We start from the raw sequence: 19559 nt of genomic DNA on the forward strand, positions 1-19559 counted from the left end.
AGGTTGGGCCTACTGTGATGTTTATTAGAAATCCAAACTATCCAATCATTTTTAAAGCTAATTTTATGATACAAGCCAAAGAATGAACCGTATCCAATACTTAAGTGGGCTGAGAAAACCCGATGATTGAATGTCTACAAAATCTATGTTTTCGGTTAATCCGAGCATGAATGACATTATGATCAGTCCCCGCCTTTTCTTAGAGTGCGGCCCACATAAGTGTTCAATCCTATTAAATTTTGGTCTAAAGTCCTAAAGTGAGCTCACAAAATAAATGGGCGGGATAAATTTCCCACTAACATTGCAGTGGGCCTATTTAGGTTTAGAGTGCCGGAACTTCCTGTGAAAAGGCAGGAAATCCGTCTCCTAGCCGGATTAGGTACGGGAGGCTCCGAGCGCCACTAAGGGGCTACGGTGACGTATAAATATTATCTGTCCATCCCATTATTCGTATCATTCTAGAGTATTGGACAAAAAATAAAGCATATCCGAGGCTTAATTGGACCACAGCATAGAAATCAGCAGTGCTAAGGACGCCCATCCTTAAAACTTTCCTATGGCTCACCGTGTCTTTTATTTTCCATTCAACCCCTTGATATGGACATATACGCTTGGATGAAGTTAAAAAAAACAAATATCATCTTGATCTAAAACTCCTGTGTCCCTAAGAAAATTTCAACGGTAGGAATTTAATCACCACCGTGTGGCCGATTTGAGATCTCTATATTCACTGTTTTTGGGATAATATTAAAAAATAATATGAAAAAAAATGGACGGACCGTGTGGATAAAGTTCATATACAACGGTGGCCCCTCAGCGGCGCTCGTAGCCTCCGCCTGTCCGGAGCTCCGAGCAGGCGGGGTAGTACGCGCGCCATCTGCTTCCAGCACGTGGACGGGCATGCGACCCTGACCGTAGGCCTACTTGGCGTATGTGTTGTATATCTGCGGGCGCGGATTAGCTCCTGACAGGTTGAGCAGTGAGACTCGCTATTGAAGTGACGCCACCAAGTTCCGTGGGCCCCACCATAATATATGTTTTGTATTCGCACCTTTCATCCAATTGGAGAGATCATTTTAGGGCAATATTCAGAAAATAAGTTAAATCCAAAGCTCTAGTGGGCCCAGCACGGAAAACAATGGAGACAGTAACGCGCACTGTTAAAAATTCTAAAGGCCACAAGTTTTAGTTCTGATATTTGTGTTCTCTTATTTCATGTAAACAAGTTAGTGAGCCTTAGTATAGTTTCAAGGGTGGGAATTACTCTTTCCACTGTTTTATGTGGTGAGGCTCACTACAGATTTTTATTTGCTTTATTCTTTGGCTCATGACTTAAAATGTTATCTCAAAATGAATGGACGGTATGAATATAACACATACATCATAATGGGGCCCATAGAACTTCATGACGTCACTTCAATAGCCAGACTTGCCACTCAACCTGTCAGTATCTAGTCCACGTCCGTATATCTGCTCCATCCATTCATTTTACCAGCTTAACTAAGGGCATGGCTTCAGTAACGGAGCAGACATAAACCTCAGGTGGACCACGTAACAGGAATTGAATTCCTGCATTTAAAAGTTTACCGGGCCCACACAAGTTTTGGATCAATCAGCTATCTGTGTTTACCTGCAGCCAGGTCCATCTAACATTATCAACGGGTTGGGTGGCAAATAAATAATATGGTGGACCTTCGAAAGTATTTAATATTGGGAGTTCAACCACCGCCGTTTCTGTTGTGTGGTCCACCTGGGAGTTACTTTTGTTCCAGAACGGATATACAGGCGGTTTCGCCAGTGACGCGACCAAGAGGCTAGTTGTTGGTGATACGTGGACCCAACATGATGTATGTTTTTTTTATCCATGCCGTCCATCCATTTTGAAAGATAATTTTAGGTTTCATCCCAAAAATGAGGTATATCAAAATGCCAGGTGGATCACACCATTGAAAAACAGTAGCCATTAAATGTCCACCATTAAAAACCTCCTAAGCCCACTGTAATAGTTATTTTACATCTAACATGTTGATTAGAAGGGAAAAAATATATATCAATTTGATCCAAAACTTTTGTGGCCCAAAAAGTTTTTAACGGTGAGTGTTCAATCAACACTGTGTGGCCCACTTGAGATTTGGATGAACGCATATTTTTGCTCCTACCATAAAATGATCCGAAAGAATGGGTGGAGGGCATGGATGAAACACATACATCGTGGTGGAGCCCACATAGCACTGACCACTAGCCATTGGGTGGTGGCAAGGCGAGTAGCCAAACCCTCTCCATATACAACGCATGCATCGAGGTGGGCCCCACGGTCGGGGTCGCATCTAATCCACATCCGACGGTCCGTTTATGTGTGGGCCAGAACAGATGAGCACACGAGGGACCAATAATTCGGTTCGTGGCACACGTGCGCCGCGAATCGCCCTCGCAACTGTCTCTCTATGTCGTCTGCCCAAATATAGGGCTATTTTCGTAATTTCACAAAAAGCCCCCCTATAAATAAGCTGCCCGAGCAGAGAGAACAACCGTCTCCCATATAACGAAAAAAAATCCGTTTCCTTCAGAAACTTCGACAGCTCTCTCGAAAGGTAAATCGGAATCCCTCTCTTATGATTTTTTTATGTGAATTTCTTCCATGATTCTCTTCTAGCCATTGATTTCTGCATTTTCTCATGATGATTTCGATATCCATAGATCATTCGCTTGTGATCTATGGTCTGGATTCTTCTCTGTATGGATTTCTATGGTTTTTTTTTTCGTTGTTTATGATAACTGGACTGTGATTCTAGGGTTTAAGGTTTTTGTTTTCTAATTATTTTGTTTAAGAACACAATCTGCAGTGAGATTTCAATTGGATATTAGTTGATTTTGATACGCTGGATTTGGTTCAATCTAGGGTTTTATTCTGTGCGATGGAATATACGATTATTTATTTAGGTTTTTTGAGATCCTAGTAAACTGTGCATGTGGGGCCAGTAGGCCATCTTTTCGGCTATCAGAACCGTTTGCTGTGATGGATCCTCATGAATATGTCATCACCATCACAATATAGCCTTCTCCCTGTCCTAGATGGGTAATGCCCTGAAAATATCTTCCATCTGATGATCCCCACATCTGATTTTCCCCGTGGTGGATGTGGACTGTAATTGTCCTTTTGCATCCCGATGGTTGGATGGCTAGAATCATCTTCCGGTGGAGATATTGGGGCACAGCTGATGCATCTGGGTGACACAAGCTGGCTGATCAAAGATCTCTCCCATCCAAGGTTCATGATCGAGGAGGATATCATCCATCCAACTGTCTAGATTGAAGATTTGAACAACTTTGAGGCTCAGGATTGATCTGATGGAAGATCAGCAGTACTTATGTGTGCTATGGACCACATTAGTAGCTGTCGACTTAGTCGTTAGAGTTAGAGTTGGTTGAACTAGTTCTTCTTTCTTATTTTCATCACATATTTGGTGGGATACTTTTCAGGTATCGAATGATGTCCGAATGACATGACATGAAATTGGCGTTGTTTGGAAGCCTATTGAGTTAGCTTTCAAAGGAGCCCAAGATCTTGCAATTCCGATACTGTTTGAGTTACGACCAATTTACATAGAGCCTAGGGTTGTGAAGAGAGATTCAAGTGTATTATGGTCATTTTTAATATTTTAGTGAAAGGGATGACTAGGATTAGGAGCAATGGAAGGTTAAGATTATCTTAGGGTTTCTCTTGCATTAAGAAAGAATACACACATGTAAAAACTCTTTTATGAGGAGCAATGATGGTTATTTGAATAAGAATTATTTTGTGTTTAGAGCATATGTAGCTTTTTCTTTGGCATGTATCTTGTGGCAAAAGAAGAGGGTGGACTGCAGTTCTTGGCATAGTGGTTGGGAGGTTGTTGGATATCAATTAACAACCCATTAATTTTCTTTTTCCGTTGCACATGGGAAGAAGTTTAATAATTTGATCTTCAAGAAAAGGTACATAGCCAAATCAAGAGTCTTCCATTTCGATTTGGTTGCATCAAGCCGTCAGCGGCCATCCCATGATGAGGCCTCTAGATTTGTGGCTTAGATAACTCGAAAGTGGGCCTGTTGGTACCATTGTTGGGTCTTAAAAAGATAATGCCAAGCACTGTACAAGGAGGTTTTTAACTTATATGATTTGTGCAACCAAATGGACACACAGCCGATTGATCATGATTTTAAGAATCCATCCATATCCCGTTGAGCTTGCTCACAGTCATTGTATTCTTTTCTCTTTTGTGATTCAAACTTTAATCTGGCAAGTTGGATCTTATTGCAAGTAATTTCTTCCTTGATCTAATTGCATTAATTGGTATCAAAGCAACTTCTGCTCATGGGAAATTGATACGAGGTTATTCCTTCATCTCATTCCTTCCCTTTCATTTTTTCCATTTTCCTTAATCCTTCATCTTTCCTTTTCTTTTCCTTTTACCTTTTCTCTTCCCTCCCAAATCACCAAACTCTAAACCACACCCTTTTCCTTTTCCCTTCCTTTCCCATATCCTACCTAAAACCTAACTATACCCAACATTATTATATAAAAAAAATGTATTTCACTTCCCCACTTAGATCTACAACCCAAGCCTAAAGTCATCAATGATGTTATGCTCCTTTACAAAATATTGTTCGTCGTTCAGCTTTATAGTAGTTGTATAGGTGGGGGCCCCTTACTAGAATCTTAACAGTTCATCTTTTGGTCTCCTTGTATCAATGGTGCCTCAAAATTCTTCCCTACCAGAAAATTTTAGCCATATGATCAGTGGATTTCTTTGTTCTTTGTTTATTGTGGACCATTTGATGAATTGTCTAGCCGCCAATCAGTTGGGCAGCTACGATCTTCTGATGTGGGAACTTTTGGGGTCTATGATAGGTCCTGAGACGTGAACAGTCTAGATCAGTGAACGATGACCTTGACTGTATAGTTATTGGGCTGAACAAAGGGCACCATTTTATGCTACTCAGCTGTAGCCGTATAAAATGTGTATTCTGGTTGGCCAGCAACAATACAAACAGGATCCACCTTTTGGTGACTGAAATGTTCATCTGGTGGGGCTCATCATGGATGGGGGTTATGTTGTAATATTCCTCCATTGGACAATCCTAACTGTTGTATGTGGAAGAACCCAATGATCTTACGTATAAGGTAGTTAAATGAGCGATATTTTTTGGGAATGACCTGCTCAAGATGAGGCCTTCCAGGCATTGTGTTTGCAGCTTTTGAGCCAGAGAGGCCCAGCTTTTTTCATGCCCATCACCACTATACACATGTTGCGAACTGCACAATAACCCATTCACCTCCACCTTCCATTTAGCGAGCTCAACTGTTGATGGAATACTGTAGAAATTTATGATTTTGACCAGTTGGTGAGTGGCATGCCCTAAGGGCTTGTTTGGGATCAAGGGAATGGCTATATTGATTTCTCAAATCCATGAATTTGAATTTGGATTTGGCAAATTTTAGGGCCCTATTTTTTGGTAATCAAACTACAAATCCATTGATTTTGGGAGCATTTATTGCAAGGGCAGGGCTTTTATTGCCTTTGCGAGTCTCTCATTTGTTGATTTGACAAATAACAATTTTTGGAGGAATTTTCTTCTTGGGCAATATCCATAGATTTGGGGGGAGGGGTGGGGATGAGGGTTTGCCAAATCTGATGGCTGTCAATCATGATTTTTTTTAAAAGGTGATCATGAATTTTCCAACTCCATGGATTTGCCAATCCATGGGAAGCCCTGATCCGAAGCAGGCCCTATAGGAACCCTAGGTGAGTAGTGACACCAATTTTTTTTTTTTTTTAATTCTTCTGATTTCTAGGATTATCTAGGTTTTTTCTTCTCATGAGCCGCTTGTTTTTTACTGCTTTGTTCAACCACACATTCCAAGCATTGATTTTTTTAGAACACATCTAACTCTGCCAGTTGGAGTCGTCCTCCTTCATTGAGCCCGGATAAAGGAGGGTTGTGTTACGTGGGCAGTGGGTGTCAAACTTTGACCACATCTTTTTTCTCATGAATCCCAATAATCTGTCATTTCAAGCTTGGTAGAGTGCAATGGCAGAACATGATTCGTGTAGCTGACTGCAGTTAGTATAGCTTAGACGATGATGATTTCTGGAACATGTTTGAAGTTAATTTAAGTTCTCATTTGTTCACTGGAATTTTAGGTTTCATCTCCATGGATAATTTTAATGTTAATGCTAGGGTTTTCAGGCTAGCTGGTCAGTTTCATTTACTTGACCATTTGTTATTTTTTGTCTACTTTGTTTCAGTTGATTACTTGATTTAGTTGCAAAATTCACCATTTGAGTGATGGAAACTGGTGGCAATTCTCTTCCATCTGGGCCAGATGGTGTGAAGCGGAAAGTATCATATTTCTATGACCCAGAAGTGGGTAATTATTACTATGGGCAGGGTCATCCGATGAAACCACATCGTATTCGAATGACCCATTCCCTCCTTGCGCACTACGGACTGCTTCAGCAAATGAGCGTCTTCAAGCCACATCCTGCTAGAGACAGAGATCTCTGCCGCTTCCATGCTGATGACTATGTCGCCTTCTTGCGTAGCATCACCCCAGACACACAACAGGATCAGATGAGGGCATTGAAGAGGTTCAATGTAGGCGAAGACTGTCCTGTGTTTGATGGCCTTTACTCTTTCTGTCAGACGTATGCAGGTGGATCAGTGGGTGGTGCCGTGAAATTAAACCATGGGCTTTGTGATATTGGTATCAATTGGGCTGGTGGGCTTCATCATGCCAAGAAATGTGAGGCCTCTGGATTTTGTTATGTGAACGACATTGTCTTGGCAATTTTGGAACTTCTCAAGCAGCATGAGGTTAGTTCAATTGGTTTCAAATTATCCTCACATTTTCAAAATTTTAATACAGACTCTTGCAGTAACTGTTGATGAGATTCGTCTGTGACTATGATCAAGATCATTGGGTCCTGAACCTCTGCAAGTGTAAATTTTGCTGAGGCCTCATTTTGGAAACGTGTTGTCCCTAGTTTTGTCCAATATTCTGATGGCTCTCACTGTGAATAGGGGATGGCCCTCAAATTCCTTTATTAGAAGCTCAATCATAACCCTTTGATCTTCGGCCTTTCTCCATTGAATGGGAACAATTGCTATATTTTTACTCAACCATCTATCTGTAGGCCACAAATCGAAGGGCTAGGGATTTTTCATATGGGAGATTTTGGGGCATTCCTCATCCACAGTGGGGCCATGAATGGTCTGGATAGCCAAACGATAAGCCCCGCAGTACAACAGTGGGGCCTCAACAAATAAGATTCATGGTGAATGATAATTGCATTTTACTTGATATATCTTGAGTTATGGATCTGAATAATAAGTCAATAAGGATTTGACAGAACTACCTACTTTGTATGTTTGCAATCATTTTTTCTTGTTCCTTTGTTTCTGTATTTGTGTTCACTGATGTGTTTATTTCATTTCCATGTGGTAGCGTGTTTTATATGTGGACATCGATATCCATCACGGAGATGGTGTAGAAGAGGCCTTCTACACAACTGACAGGGTCATGACCGTTTCATTCCATAAATTTGGAGACTATTTCCCTGGCACAGGCGACGTACGTGATGTTGGATATGGAAGGGGGAAGTACTACTCTCTAAATGTCCCTCTTGACGATGGAATTGATGATGAGAGCTATCAGTCCTTATTCAAGCCGATCATTGGGAAAGTGATGGAGGTTTTCCGACCAGGTGCTGTCGTTCTCCAGTGCGGTGCTGACTCCTTATCTGGAGACAGGTTGGGCTGTTTCAACCTCTCCATCAAAGGTCATGCAGAGTGCGTTAGATATATGAGATCATTCAATGTCCCATTGCTGCTGGTAGGCGGCGGCGGCTATACCATTCGGAATGTTGCTCGTTGTTGGTGCTACGAGGTATTATGATTTGAAAAACCATCAAAACTTCCTATTGATTTTTTCTTCAGGAAATACCAAAACACACTGTATATTTGTGATGTGATTGATTTGATGCTGACTTCTGTCAAATGATTCAATTGGCCATCATGATCTTTTACTTTTTTCTGTAAATATGATGATTTCATTTCCTGGGGGTTCAATGATACACCTATAGAAGAAATAACCACACTTCTGCATTTTTTCTCTTCGTGTCTGAAGGATTCTGGCACGTTGAATTAGTGGATCAAGAATGGTTTTTATTTATCAAAGGAAATCATTCTATGCAGTTTGTCATATTTATTCATGATAAATAATGATGATTTTGGAAAACAATTCTGCTATTACATTCTTTGATAAAATGTTTAAAACATTGTCTAGTTCTTACTTCAGATGAAATTTAGAGATATTATCATTTGTTGAAATTGACCGGCAAATCAGGCTACTTTTGCTAGCAGTTGTCCTATACTTGACATTTAAATTTTCTTTGTTTCTATGTTAGACTGTCCAGTTTAGCCTCCTCATTTGCACAAATTCCACCGGATGAATGGAGGAAATGTACCATGGTGCTTATTTATAAGAACGAAGGAGACATACAAAACTGCACTTAACTATTGTGGTATTAAACTTACGAGCCAACAATATGAACCTTTGGGGGAGAGTGGTTGAGTAAAGACTAAGGCATGAGATAAATGTATCAAAAAATCAGTTTGGTTTCATGCCTGGGAGGTCTTCCATTGAAGCTATTTTCCCACGTAGACATTTGATGGAGAAATATTGGGCGAGGAGGATCTCCACATGGTCTTATTGACTTAGAGAAGCATGTGATAGGGTCCCAGAGTTAATCTGGTGGGTGTTGGGAAAGAAATGAGTCTCAAGAGGATGTATTGACATGATAAAGGGAGTGGTAACTGGTAACAAATGTGAGACCACTAGTGGAGCGTCAAGTGAGTTTCCAATTACTGTAGGCTTACACCAGGGGGGTCAGCATTGAGCCCATACCCTTTTGCATTGGTTATGGATGAAGGCATTTGCAAGAAGAGATCCCATGGTGTATGTTATTTGCAGATGACATAGTTTTGATTGACGAGTCAAAGGAGGGCATAAACACAGTTAGATTTATGGAGGGATGCCTTAGAATCCAAAGGATTTAAAATTAGCCGAAAACTAAAATAGAGTATATGGAGTGCAATTTTAGTAACAGTAGGAGTAAAAACAAGGAATTAGTTAAGATTGCTGACAAGTAAGTTCCCCAAATTGACAACTTTCAATAGCTTGGGTCAATAATTCATCAAATTGAAAGATTGAGAGGGATTTTGCCCACCTATAGAGTTCTTTGGGATCACCATGTACCACTCAAACTGAAATAGAAATTTTATATAATAGTTATAAGACCAGCTAATGCTTATGGGATAGAATGTTGAGCTTGAGGAGTTAAAAGAACAACATGTTCATAGGATAAGTATAGCTTAAATGAGGATGTTGAGATGGATGAGTAACATGACAAGTAAGGATAGAATTTAGAAATGAATGCATTCGAGGGAACCTAGGAGTTGTACCAATAGGTAATAAGATTGAGGGAAAGTAGACTTAGATGGTTTGGTCATGTGCAACGGAGATCGAGAACCGTGCTGATTAGGAGTGATTTGGCACCCTTTTTTTTTTTTTTTGAAGATTGTGAGTTGGTACAAGTTGAAGGCACCAAAAGTGCAAGGGGAAGGCTCAAAAGGATGTTGATGGAGATAGTAAGAAAATACTTGATGACCTATGGTCTAACGGAAGATCTGGCCCTTGATAGAGTGGAATGGTGGAACAAGATTCATGTAGCCAGCCCAAATTAATTGGTATATGGCTTAGGTGATGATGATTACTTAATATTAAATTTTCTTTGTTTTTGTTTATCATTTCCATTTCTGACAGTTAATGCCATCATGTTCCAGGATTGGGGCCATTTGGTTTCTCTCCTATCTCGTTGGAGATATTCAATCAGTTGCTATTTGAGGCTGTGTATATAGCCATGTACCATGTGCATGTTTTCTTTAGCAATCCAGAGTTGTTAGGAGTCTTTCTTTATTAGTCTTTAAGTTAGAAAGTCCAGATAACACATATTTAGGAGATTGATTGAGATAGAGAAACTCTATTACGCGTATCTTGGGAATAGCCCATAGTATGGATGATGCTTTGGTGGTTTGTTTGAAGAGAAAAAGAACTGCAGAGATGTTATTTTTTCTCGTCTTAATCTTTGTTCTATTACCCTTTTCTAGAGCTTCATAGTGTAGTCATAAGTTTGATTTCTTTGTAGTTGGTGCAACCTTTGCATTTCTTCTATTCTTGTACATGTATGTTGCAATGCTTGTGTCTTGTCACGCACTCGTCTGGCATTCTTATAATTTTATTTTTCTTATAAATGAGAGTCAACGTGGATTCCTTCAACATTCTGACTCTTGGAACATATGAACTTTGAGCAGACAGCAGTTGCACTCGATATAGAAATTGATGACAAGATGCCGCAGCATGAATATTATGAGTATTTTGGTCCGGATTATACTCTTCATGTTGCTCCAAGTAACATGGAGAATAAGAACTCTCGCAAGTTGTTGGAAGATATAAGAGTAAAGCTGCTTGATAATCTTTCATTGCTCCGGCATGCGCCTAGTGTCCAGTTCCAGGAAAGGCCACCTGATTCTGAGCTTCCAGAGGTATGCATCTAGTGTTGTTATTGTTGCCTTATAAAATTTTGTACAGCCGAACTACCTGCACTTATAGTACTTAATCTTTTACTATAAATACTTCTGCATATCTTTAAACTACAAAGCTTTCAGTTAATTGTAAAATACCCAACAATCTTGTGATTCTTGTTTGAGTCTCAATATGTTTGTTCCTTTCCCCTGAATGAATCTCCACCATCATTTTTGCATTGAAGGACTTCTTGAAAAAATATGTTATCACATGCAAGGTATTCTGAAACGGTAATGGTGGCCATAACGGCCACCACGTTACCCTGTAATGGTTGTACTCTCTCTACCCCTGTATCTGCCCCATAATGGATTGTTGTGTTACGGCCTTTATGGGGGGCATGACAGGCTCTTACAGGGGTTACAGGTTTTTTTTTTTTTTTTTTTTCTTTTTTCCATAATGGCCTTTTTGACCCCGTAATGCGTAACAGTTGCCACCGTTACCTTTACGTAACGGCCATTATGCCCTGCAATGGCCGTTACGACACACCAATTCACAGGTATCAAGAAGCACAACATTGTTGTTTTGTGGATGGGATGTTGTTGCATGATACCTTTTCGTTCAGAAAATAAACACTTCTTTTCAAAGTTGAATGGATGGTTCAAGTTTTCTTGTTAAATGGAAAGCTTACTAATGTTTTTGGTATGTCATTTGGGAAAACGATAATTGTACCTTTTCCTCATGCACCTTTTAAACAAAACCCGCAAAAAATGCACTTTATTTTGTAGGCACTACCATTTTAGGTAGTCTTTAAGTTGATCATAATTTCTTTTCATGTTACGAGTTTTGTAAAAGAACAGCAAACTACTGCAAGTTGTTCCCTTCATCACTACCATCATTAATCTTCTCCTTTCCCCCAAAAATTATCATCGGCATTGGAGAAAAATCCAATGTGGTGCTTAGCCTTTAAATGATAGATTGGCAGAAGTTCTGCGATTTGCTCCCACTAGACGTCAACAGGCCCTGTCAGATGCTCACATTGACACCGCTTGCATGGATCTAAGAAAAAGCTAGTATGAAAAGCAATCATGCTTTTATTATTTGGAGTTGCAACAAAATTCTGCATGTTCATCCTCAAAATAGAGTGGACTTTGCTGCAGGTTTGCTAATCTCTGAATGGCTTCAGTTGTATAGGTTCCCAATTCTCTTGGAATTGAGTATAGTCTGGGCACATTGTGTTGGACTTGTATTGGAGTCATGTATCCCCTCTTTGTTTTATAAAAATAGTAGAGGACATACACATATATGATGGTATACGTCTAGATGGGAGATCTTATTCCTTACAAAGGATATTTGAAGGCCCACAAACGACAAAAATACATGTTGGCATGATTGATACTATAGGTTACTGATTTTGTCGACCTTTGTATTGGGGTCATGTATCCCTTCTTTGTTTTGTAAAAATAGTAGAGGACATACAAATATATGATGTTATGTCTAGATGGGAGATCTTGTTTCTTACGAAGGATATTTGCAAGGCCCACAAACGACAAAAAATACATATTGTCATGATTGATACTATAGGTTACTGATTTTGTCAACCTTTAATTTTCTCTGCTATGAGCATGTGCTAGACACCAAAAATATATCTAGAATGATTACCAAGGAATTACTGTCTCAACTGATTGTGTGATAAACCCAACTGATTAATTGTTTGTTATACAGGCAGATGAGGATCAAGACGATGCAGATGAGAGATGGGATCCCGATTCTGATATGGAAATCGACAATTCTAAGCATCAGGATGAGGCATTGCGGTACACACTCACTCTCTCTCTCTCTCTCTCTCTCTCTCTCTCTCTCTCTCTCTCTAATTGAAGATATATATTCATTAACAAAAAAAAAAAAAGATTACATAAGAATAGGCCAGCATTGGAAGTGACCCTCTCATCACTTGGGAGACCCAAACCACAGTCTAGGAACATAAAGATAAAAAAACAAATAAAACTGGACCATTTCCACCTCTGATTTATTGGGGAATCATTAACTCCACATTACAAGCATTCCCAACTTCCCAAAGACGTCTCCTTTGAGCATCCACGAAATTTGCCATCAGCCCATGCCCATTCGATTACAAGGTGGAGCAGTTTTCTGCATATTGCTGCTAAGGATTAGCTTTTATTATCAAAAACTCTTAAATTGCCCTCCTTCCATGATGCCTGGAGGATGCTGTATAAACACATCCTCCATAATAGCTTTTTCTACTTCTTAAAAGGCCCGCCCAACCATAACGCCACTGTATTCCCGATCGAGATGTTAAAAGACCATCTCACCCCAAACCGAAATAAGGAAATAGGCCCACATCTCTCTTGCCATTTCTTGCTATTTGACAATGACAATGTATAAATAAATGGTCTACCGACTCTCCTTTTATCACCCCAACCATTTCATGCATTCTCCTTTGACAAGTTCTTTTTTTATTTCCTTTTCTTCTTCCTCTTTGGTTTTGGTCATTGACAAGTTTCTGATTAACACGTGTGCTTACAGTAAGCCCGCTTCAAGTAACATACAGAATGTAAGAATCAAGAGAGAGATGATTGAATCTGAGCTCAAAGATCAGGTATTTCTTCAACTCTTTACTTGTTTGGTTAATAAACTTTTCAGAATATTACTTTAACATTGCCAAATGCTATTTGTAACCAAGCATTTTAAAAAATGTTATTTGTGATACCAAATACCTTTACACATCTAAAGTTGGTGCGGTTGCAATTACGCTGCATTTACCAGTTGAGGATCTTGTACGACAACCCCACATTTTCTTCTTCTTCTTTTTTTAATGATTTTAATATATCCAGTTAATAGAAAACTGGAACAGTAGTCATAATAATAGTTCTCACTCCAAACTCTGATATAACATTTTTATGTTGCCACTATATATGCCCATTACAACGGCAGTTACTTCATATATATATATATATATATATATATATATATATCATAAAGGTCACGACTGGTGGACTTAAATGCTATAAACAGTGCTATGCCATTTCTAATAACTGTTGTCAACAGAAGGGCAGCATCTGCTGCTGACCCAACCATGTTTTAATCACTGAATGGGTCACTCTCCTGCCTAAGAAGAAATTGGTGGTGGTAATTGTTGGGGCCAGAAAAAGGTCCAAGACCCAAATTTTGAATTGTGATTGTCATGCTTATCGGATCTGCCCCAGCCCTTGGAGAATATCCCTTTCATCATTTTGTCACTCTATTTTTCATGCATTGCCATTTGGGAGGATCTAAAGCTTGGGATTATTTTTCATCCTAGCCATTTAGGAGAATCCGAAGCTTGGGATTTTTTGGTGATAAAGATTTGGTATTTTTTTTGAAAAAAAAGATGTGGCTGTCTAACATCAAAGGCTTTTATTGCTTATGAGTGGGGACTGATGATCACCATTGCCACAACCATGTTTTAATCACTGAATGGGTCACTCTCCTGCCTAAGAAGAAATTGATGGTGGTAATTGTTGGGGCCAGAAAAAGGTCCAAGACCCAAATTTTGAATTGCAATTGTCATGCTTATCGGATCTGCCCCAGCCCTTGGAGAATATCCCTTTCATGATTTTGTCACTCTATTTTTCATGCATTGCCATTTGGGAGGATCTAAAGCTCGGGATTATTTTTCATCATAGCCATTTAGGAGAATCCGAAGCTTGGGATTTTTTGGTGATAAAGATTTGGTATTTTTTTTGAAAAAAAAAGATGTGGCTGTCTAACATCAAAGGCTTTTATTGCTTATGAGTGGGGACTGATGATCACCAATGCCTAGGGTCTGGTGCCACAACCTTCTCCATCACAACGGCTACATAAAAAATGCACAAAAAAAGAAAAGAAAGAGAAACGAATTTTTTTTTTTCCCCTCTTCCTTCTTTCGTCCTCCTTTTTTTGTTCGTTTTGCCAACAGTTAAATTTACATGTGGCATGTTAATGCCAGCAGTATAAGAAATTGATCTGCTTTTGAGTGCTTCAAATCAAATTTCATTTTCCAGCATCTCTGAACTGTAGTAGTACTGAATCTGGTTTCTTAATCCTGCAGGAAGATAAAAAAGTAGTAGCGGAGCATGTTAAGGGCATGGATACAACCACGGAGGATGGCACAAAGGTGAAGCTCAAACACACGGATACATGGGCAACCCACATGCACACTCACCCACCCTGAATCTTCATCTGTATGGGAAAATAGATTTTTTTTTTTTTAAAGTATCTTTACCATACAGATTGTGTCATGGAGTTTTGTCTTTTGCAGCATCAACTGTCTCTGGTGTGCCCACCACCAGATGAATGGTGTGGATCACTGAAAGCACCTCTAATTTGGGCAGAGCATTCTATGCTAACCTTCCATCCTCCATTCCTAACATCTTCTTATTGCTTTTCAGGCTTCTGACACAGGCCCAATGTCAATTGACGAACCAAGCAGCGTAAAGCTCGAACCTGAAAGCTCGAACAAACTGTCAGATCAGCCCCTCTTGGTCTACTCGAAACCTTGAGCTTGCCTGCCCACTGACTCTGACTATTCATGAACAGCTCGATCTGTAAATCCTTCATGGCCCATTCTCTTAATGTTTCTTTTGCGATTTCATGCAATTATTATATTTTTACGTTAAAAAACGTGAGCCAGAAAGACGAGAATGTCTAAGCTTGGCTCTCTAAATCGCATCGAGTTTTGATTTATGAAAATTGTAGAGAAAGAAAGCCTGATTGTAACAATAACATTATCAAAAGGAAACGATGCTGTTACAAAACACGTCATGAAGAAATACAGATATAGCATTTTTTTGTTTGCTTGTGGTAGGAATATTGTAGTCACTTCACTAACTTAGCTTCTTTAGTTCTACTACATGCATGTGGACCACACACTGCCCACCCGGGATAGACACGAGATCTATGTATGCCATCAGCTGCGCCCCACTGTTTAAGCCAGAGCCCAAAGAATAAGGCTGCGTTTCACTTTTCCTTGGTTATATGAGTTAATTGGAGGTAAGAGGGATGCCACCTGATGGATGGTTTGGATGTCATGTGCATCCCAGCAAGCAAAGGAATGGGATGGTGGTTGTAGAGCTAGCCAACCTCTACAATTACAGAAAAGGGAATGGCCTCTCAACATTCGAATGCATAAGTAGCCATGTTGATGATGAAGGGCTGAATGGAAGTTCTTATCTAATCTAATAGGCGATTTTATATAGGGCTGTACACGAACCGAGTTAGCTCGGTTAGCTCGCTCAACTTGACTCGAAAAAGCTCGATTTGAAACTGAGTTCAAGCTGAGTCGAGCTGATTTTTTGAGTGCGAAAAAATGTCGAGCCGAGTTTGAGCTTGCCCGAGCTGGACTCGACTCGGATCAAACCCAACTCGGATCGAACTAGTTCAGTGACTTAGTTACTTTGATATTGATGTTGCTCACCTAGTGTTTGAAGAAATGACTCAACGAAGTGTCGGCTGGTGGCAAGGAAGGTGTGTTTCATCAAACAAATACCCAATGAGGTTTGGGTGAATGGTCTTCACTATAGGTTTGCTCCCTACGGGTGAGGGTTTGATTCCTCTCCTTGGCTTTACCCAATACACATGGTTGTGGTGATTGCAGGTATCCACATAGATTAGTATCACTTCAAAAAGAGGTGGGGACACTTGTGTCTTCAAAAAAAAAAAAAAAAAACCTTTTTTCTTGAATTTGATGTTGCCTATGAGGTGTTTGATGAAATATCTGTAAAACTATTATTGGTGTTTTACATACAATGAGAATTTGAAGGTGCAGTCCATGTGTTTGTGAAAATGCTGCATAGGTGAACTTGGCTCGAACTCGGCTTGAACTGGCCCGAGCTGCTAACCGAATTGAGCCGAGTTGGCCAGTCAGGCTCGAAGACCGAGCTGAGGTTAGCTAGTGGCTGAGCCGAGCTGTGCCAAGCTCAACTTAGTTCGACTCGTGTACACCTCTAATTTTATAGAAAACTACCTAATTAATATGGTATTTACATTCAGGTACCTTTTTTCTGAAAGCTTTTCAAAAGCTAACCTCATTAATTGATATAATTATCATTCCAATACCTTTCCTCACATGTGCCTGTGAGCAAATGAGTTGGGGGCTCGGGTGGGCCCCCACCATAATGTTCATGTAAAATTCAACCCGTGGGTCACCCCATTTTAGGCCAAGGGCCCAAAAGCAGCTCCATGTTTGATTCAGGTGGCCCACGTGATTGGAAAGTGTACAGGGCAACACTTGCCCAACAGACCCTCCAAACTATTTCTGCTAGTGTAACCCAAGTGAATCACAGATGAGCATGATTTCAGGGCCTAGTGTAACTCAAGTGAATCACAGATGGGCATGATTTCAGGGCCACAAACTAGAATCTAATGGTTAGAGTGAACTTTATATAATCAAGGGTGGATGTCTCTCTCCCAACTGTTTCCTTCAACTGTTTCCTTCAGTGTGGCCTAACAGAATTACAATTCAGCCTAATTTTTTCTCTATGAGTTTATGTGGGACTAAATATCTAATGGTCGGAGTAAATCTTACATAAACATCATGGCAGCCTGGCGTCCCATGGTGTCCGATGGAATGGAAAATCAAAAGTGGCATCCCATACAAATAGTGCATCCGTACAGCTGGAGAGGATGCCGGAACTTGATTTTTGGCAAGGATGCTGTGATGTTTATGCCAAATCTACCTTGACCATTATATGCCTAATCTCATTTTAAGCCAAATCAGGCTGACTTGTTATATGACTTGTGATTGTTGCCCTATGAACTATTTTACATCACGTGGTTCGCTTGAACCACGGATGGGGGTGATTTTTGGGCCCTGGGCTTAAAATTGAGGCGAGGCACTAAGTTGTCGAGATTGATTTTATGTAAAGCCTTTTTAAAAAAGTTTTCAGAGTGTAATTCACTTATGTAGTTTTTTTTCTTTTCTTTTCTTTTCTTTTCTTTTCGTAAAATTCTCAATCTAATAAAAACTAGAGAATTAATGCTTTTTGTTCTAAACCACTTAATTGATGTAGAATTTATATTTTGTATTTTTTTTCAAAAAGCTACCTCATTAATTGATATAATTCTCATTCAAGCATGAGAGCAAACGGGCGGGTGGTTAGAGTGTGCTCCATCATGTAAAATCGATCTCCACCCGCAGGTGCAGCATCCCATGTTAGTTCAAGAGCCCAAAACAGTGCACCACACCATCATGATGTTTATGTAAAATCTATATCAACCAACAAGTGTGGCCCTCCAAATTGTTGCCATTAGTGTGGCTCACGTGAATAATGGATTTACATGCCTAAATGTTTGTGTTGAATCTAATGATTGGAGTGGATTAGCCGGGTAAAAAATCAGGGTGCACGTCTCTCTACCACTGTTTCCTTTGATGTGGCTCACTCGAATCACAGGTAACAAGTTGATTTTGTGCCGACATCTAATGGTCTGAGTGGATCTTACATAAACTTCACATGGGCCCGACTTGATTTTGTACCAATATCTAACTGTCAGAGTGGATCTTACATAAACATCACATGGGCCCATCAAAATCAAATGGCATCCCATGTAATTCTGATTTTGAGAGAGGGGACTAGGAGGCACACCATGATACTTATATAAGATCTACTAATTGTACAGAGCCCAATGTGACGGTTATATGACAAAAATTTAGGCTAATTGGATTCATTGGTGATTCGGGTGGGTCATACCAAGGGAAATAGGGCCTAAAATTCGACCCATGGTTGAATCTCAAGTGGGTCATGTCAAGGGAAACAGTTTAGAAGGTGATTGTTGCAACATTTAGGTAAACCACCGTTTCCAAACTAGTGGTCAACATGAGGTGACAAAGGAAAGTTTAAGAAAGGCACCGGAACCTAAATTCTATATTAATTAGGTAGTTCATTGTAAAGTTTTCTTTTGAATATTGTAATTCCATCGAATTAACATGGACCGCTTTTTTTTTTTGGATTTGGATGGATAAAATCATCAAATCAAGAGAAATCCACTTTGATGTGGACAATCGTTCATATGCTGATCCTCCTTTGCTGTGGGGGACAATTTTTGCATTTGCATTGATGTGAATCGTCCATTTTGTGGGGCCCCACCTTCAATATGGGCCCATTTTTTATTGCAATCTTCCATCATCTGGGCCAACCTTCAATGACCACCGTCTATCATGTGTGACCTACCTTCAATTCATCGCCTTTCGATGTCACCGTCCATGTGAGCCCATCTTCAATGCCCACGATACATATGTAGGCCCCACTTTTGATATAGACCATCTATTGTGTAGCCCAACTTCATTACGAGTCATTCGTCATGTGGGTCCACCTTCGATGCAATGAAAGACTGAGTTTGTAAAGATAAGAGAAGAGGGCCAACACTGGACATTTCTTAAAAGTTTTTGGTCTACTTGTATAGAAAAAACAGCCTAAAAACATATGCTCTTTGAAGTAAACTCTCCATGCCTAAAGAATTAAAGCATAAACCTCTTCCATTAAATCATTGACTATCAAATTCAACAAGAATAAGCTCTTGCTAAAATTTTAAAATTTTAGGCTCATTGGTGTAAAATGCGACTATTTCTTTTTATTTAAATAAAATCAAATAAGCACTTATTTGTAGAGATGCCTAATGGCGAGGATGACGTGCACGTGAAAAAGTCTTGTTCATTGCATTCACCATTTACATTGTGGTACAACCCATGGCAAAGAAACAAATCATCACACTGTTGTTTCATGCATTAGAAATAGAGCGGTACCTAGAGTCTAGAATGTTGCCAGTTTGTCATGATGCCAAAATCCAACTCTCCTCCCCCATGAATATCTGGACCATTTCTTCCAGCTCCCCTTTCGATTTAAATAGGAGAATCCCTTAGTCCTAAGGGCATGAGCCTGGACAAAAAATGGTGCAACCA

At 39.8% G+C, this 19559-nt stretch overlaps 1 protein-coding gene across 2 annotated transcripts; it reads left to right on the forward strand.

The window, feature by feature from the left end:
• The first annotated feature begins 2474 nt into the window (after positions 1–2474).
• LOC131230642 (histone deacetylase 19) lies at positions 2475–15462 on the forward strand. 2 transcript variants are annotated; one of them, XM_058226531.1, is made up of 8 exons: positions 2475–2591; positions 6291–6858; positions 7490–7930; positions 10417–10647; positions 12350–12441; positions 13172–13244; positions 14715–14847; positions 15055–15462. In XM_058226531.1, exons 2-7 carry the CDS (start codon positions 6331–6333, stop codon positions 14835–14837), a joined length of 1488 nt encoding a protein of 495 aa, XP_058082514.1. In that variant the 5' UTR covers positions 2475–2591; positions 6291–6330; the 3' UTR covers positions 14838–14847; positions 15055–15462. The 2 variants fall into 2 exon arrangements, with proteins under 2 accessions (XP_058082514.1, XP_058082513.1); XM_058226530.1 differs by having other exon boundaries at positions 2476–2591; positions 14715–14780.
• Positions 15463–19559: the final 4097 nt, after the last annotated feature.

The sequence above is a fragment of the Magnolia sinica genome, chromosome 17 (assembly GCF_029962835.1).
Source record: "Magnolia sinica isolate HGM2019 chromosome 17, MsV1, whole genome shotgun sequence".
Classification (NCBI taxonomy): Eukaryota; Viridiplantae; Streptophyta; class Magnoliopsida; order Magnoliales; family Magnoliaceae; genus Magnolia; species Magnolia sinica.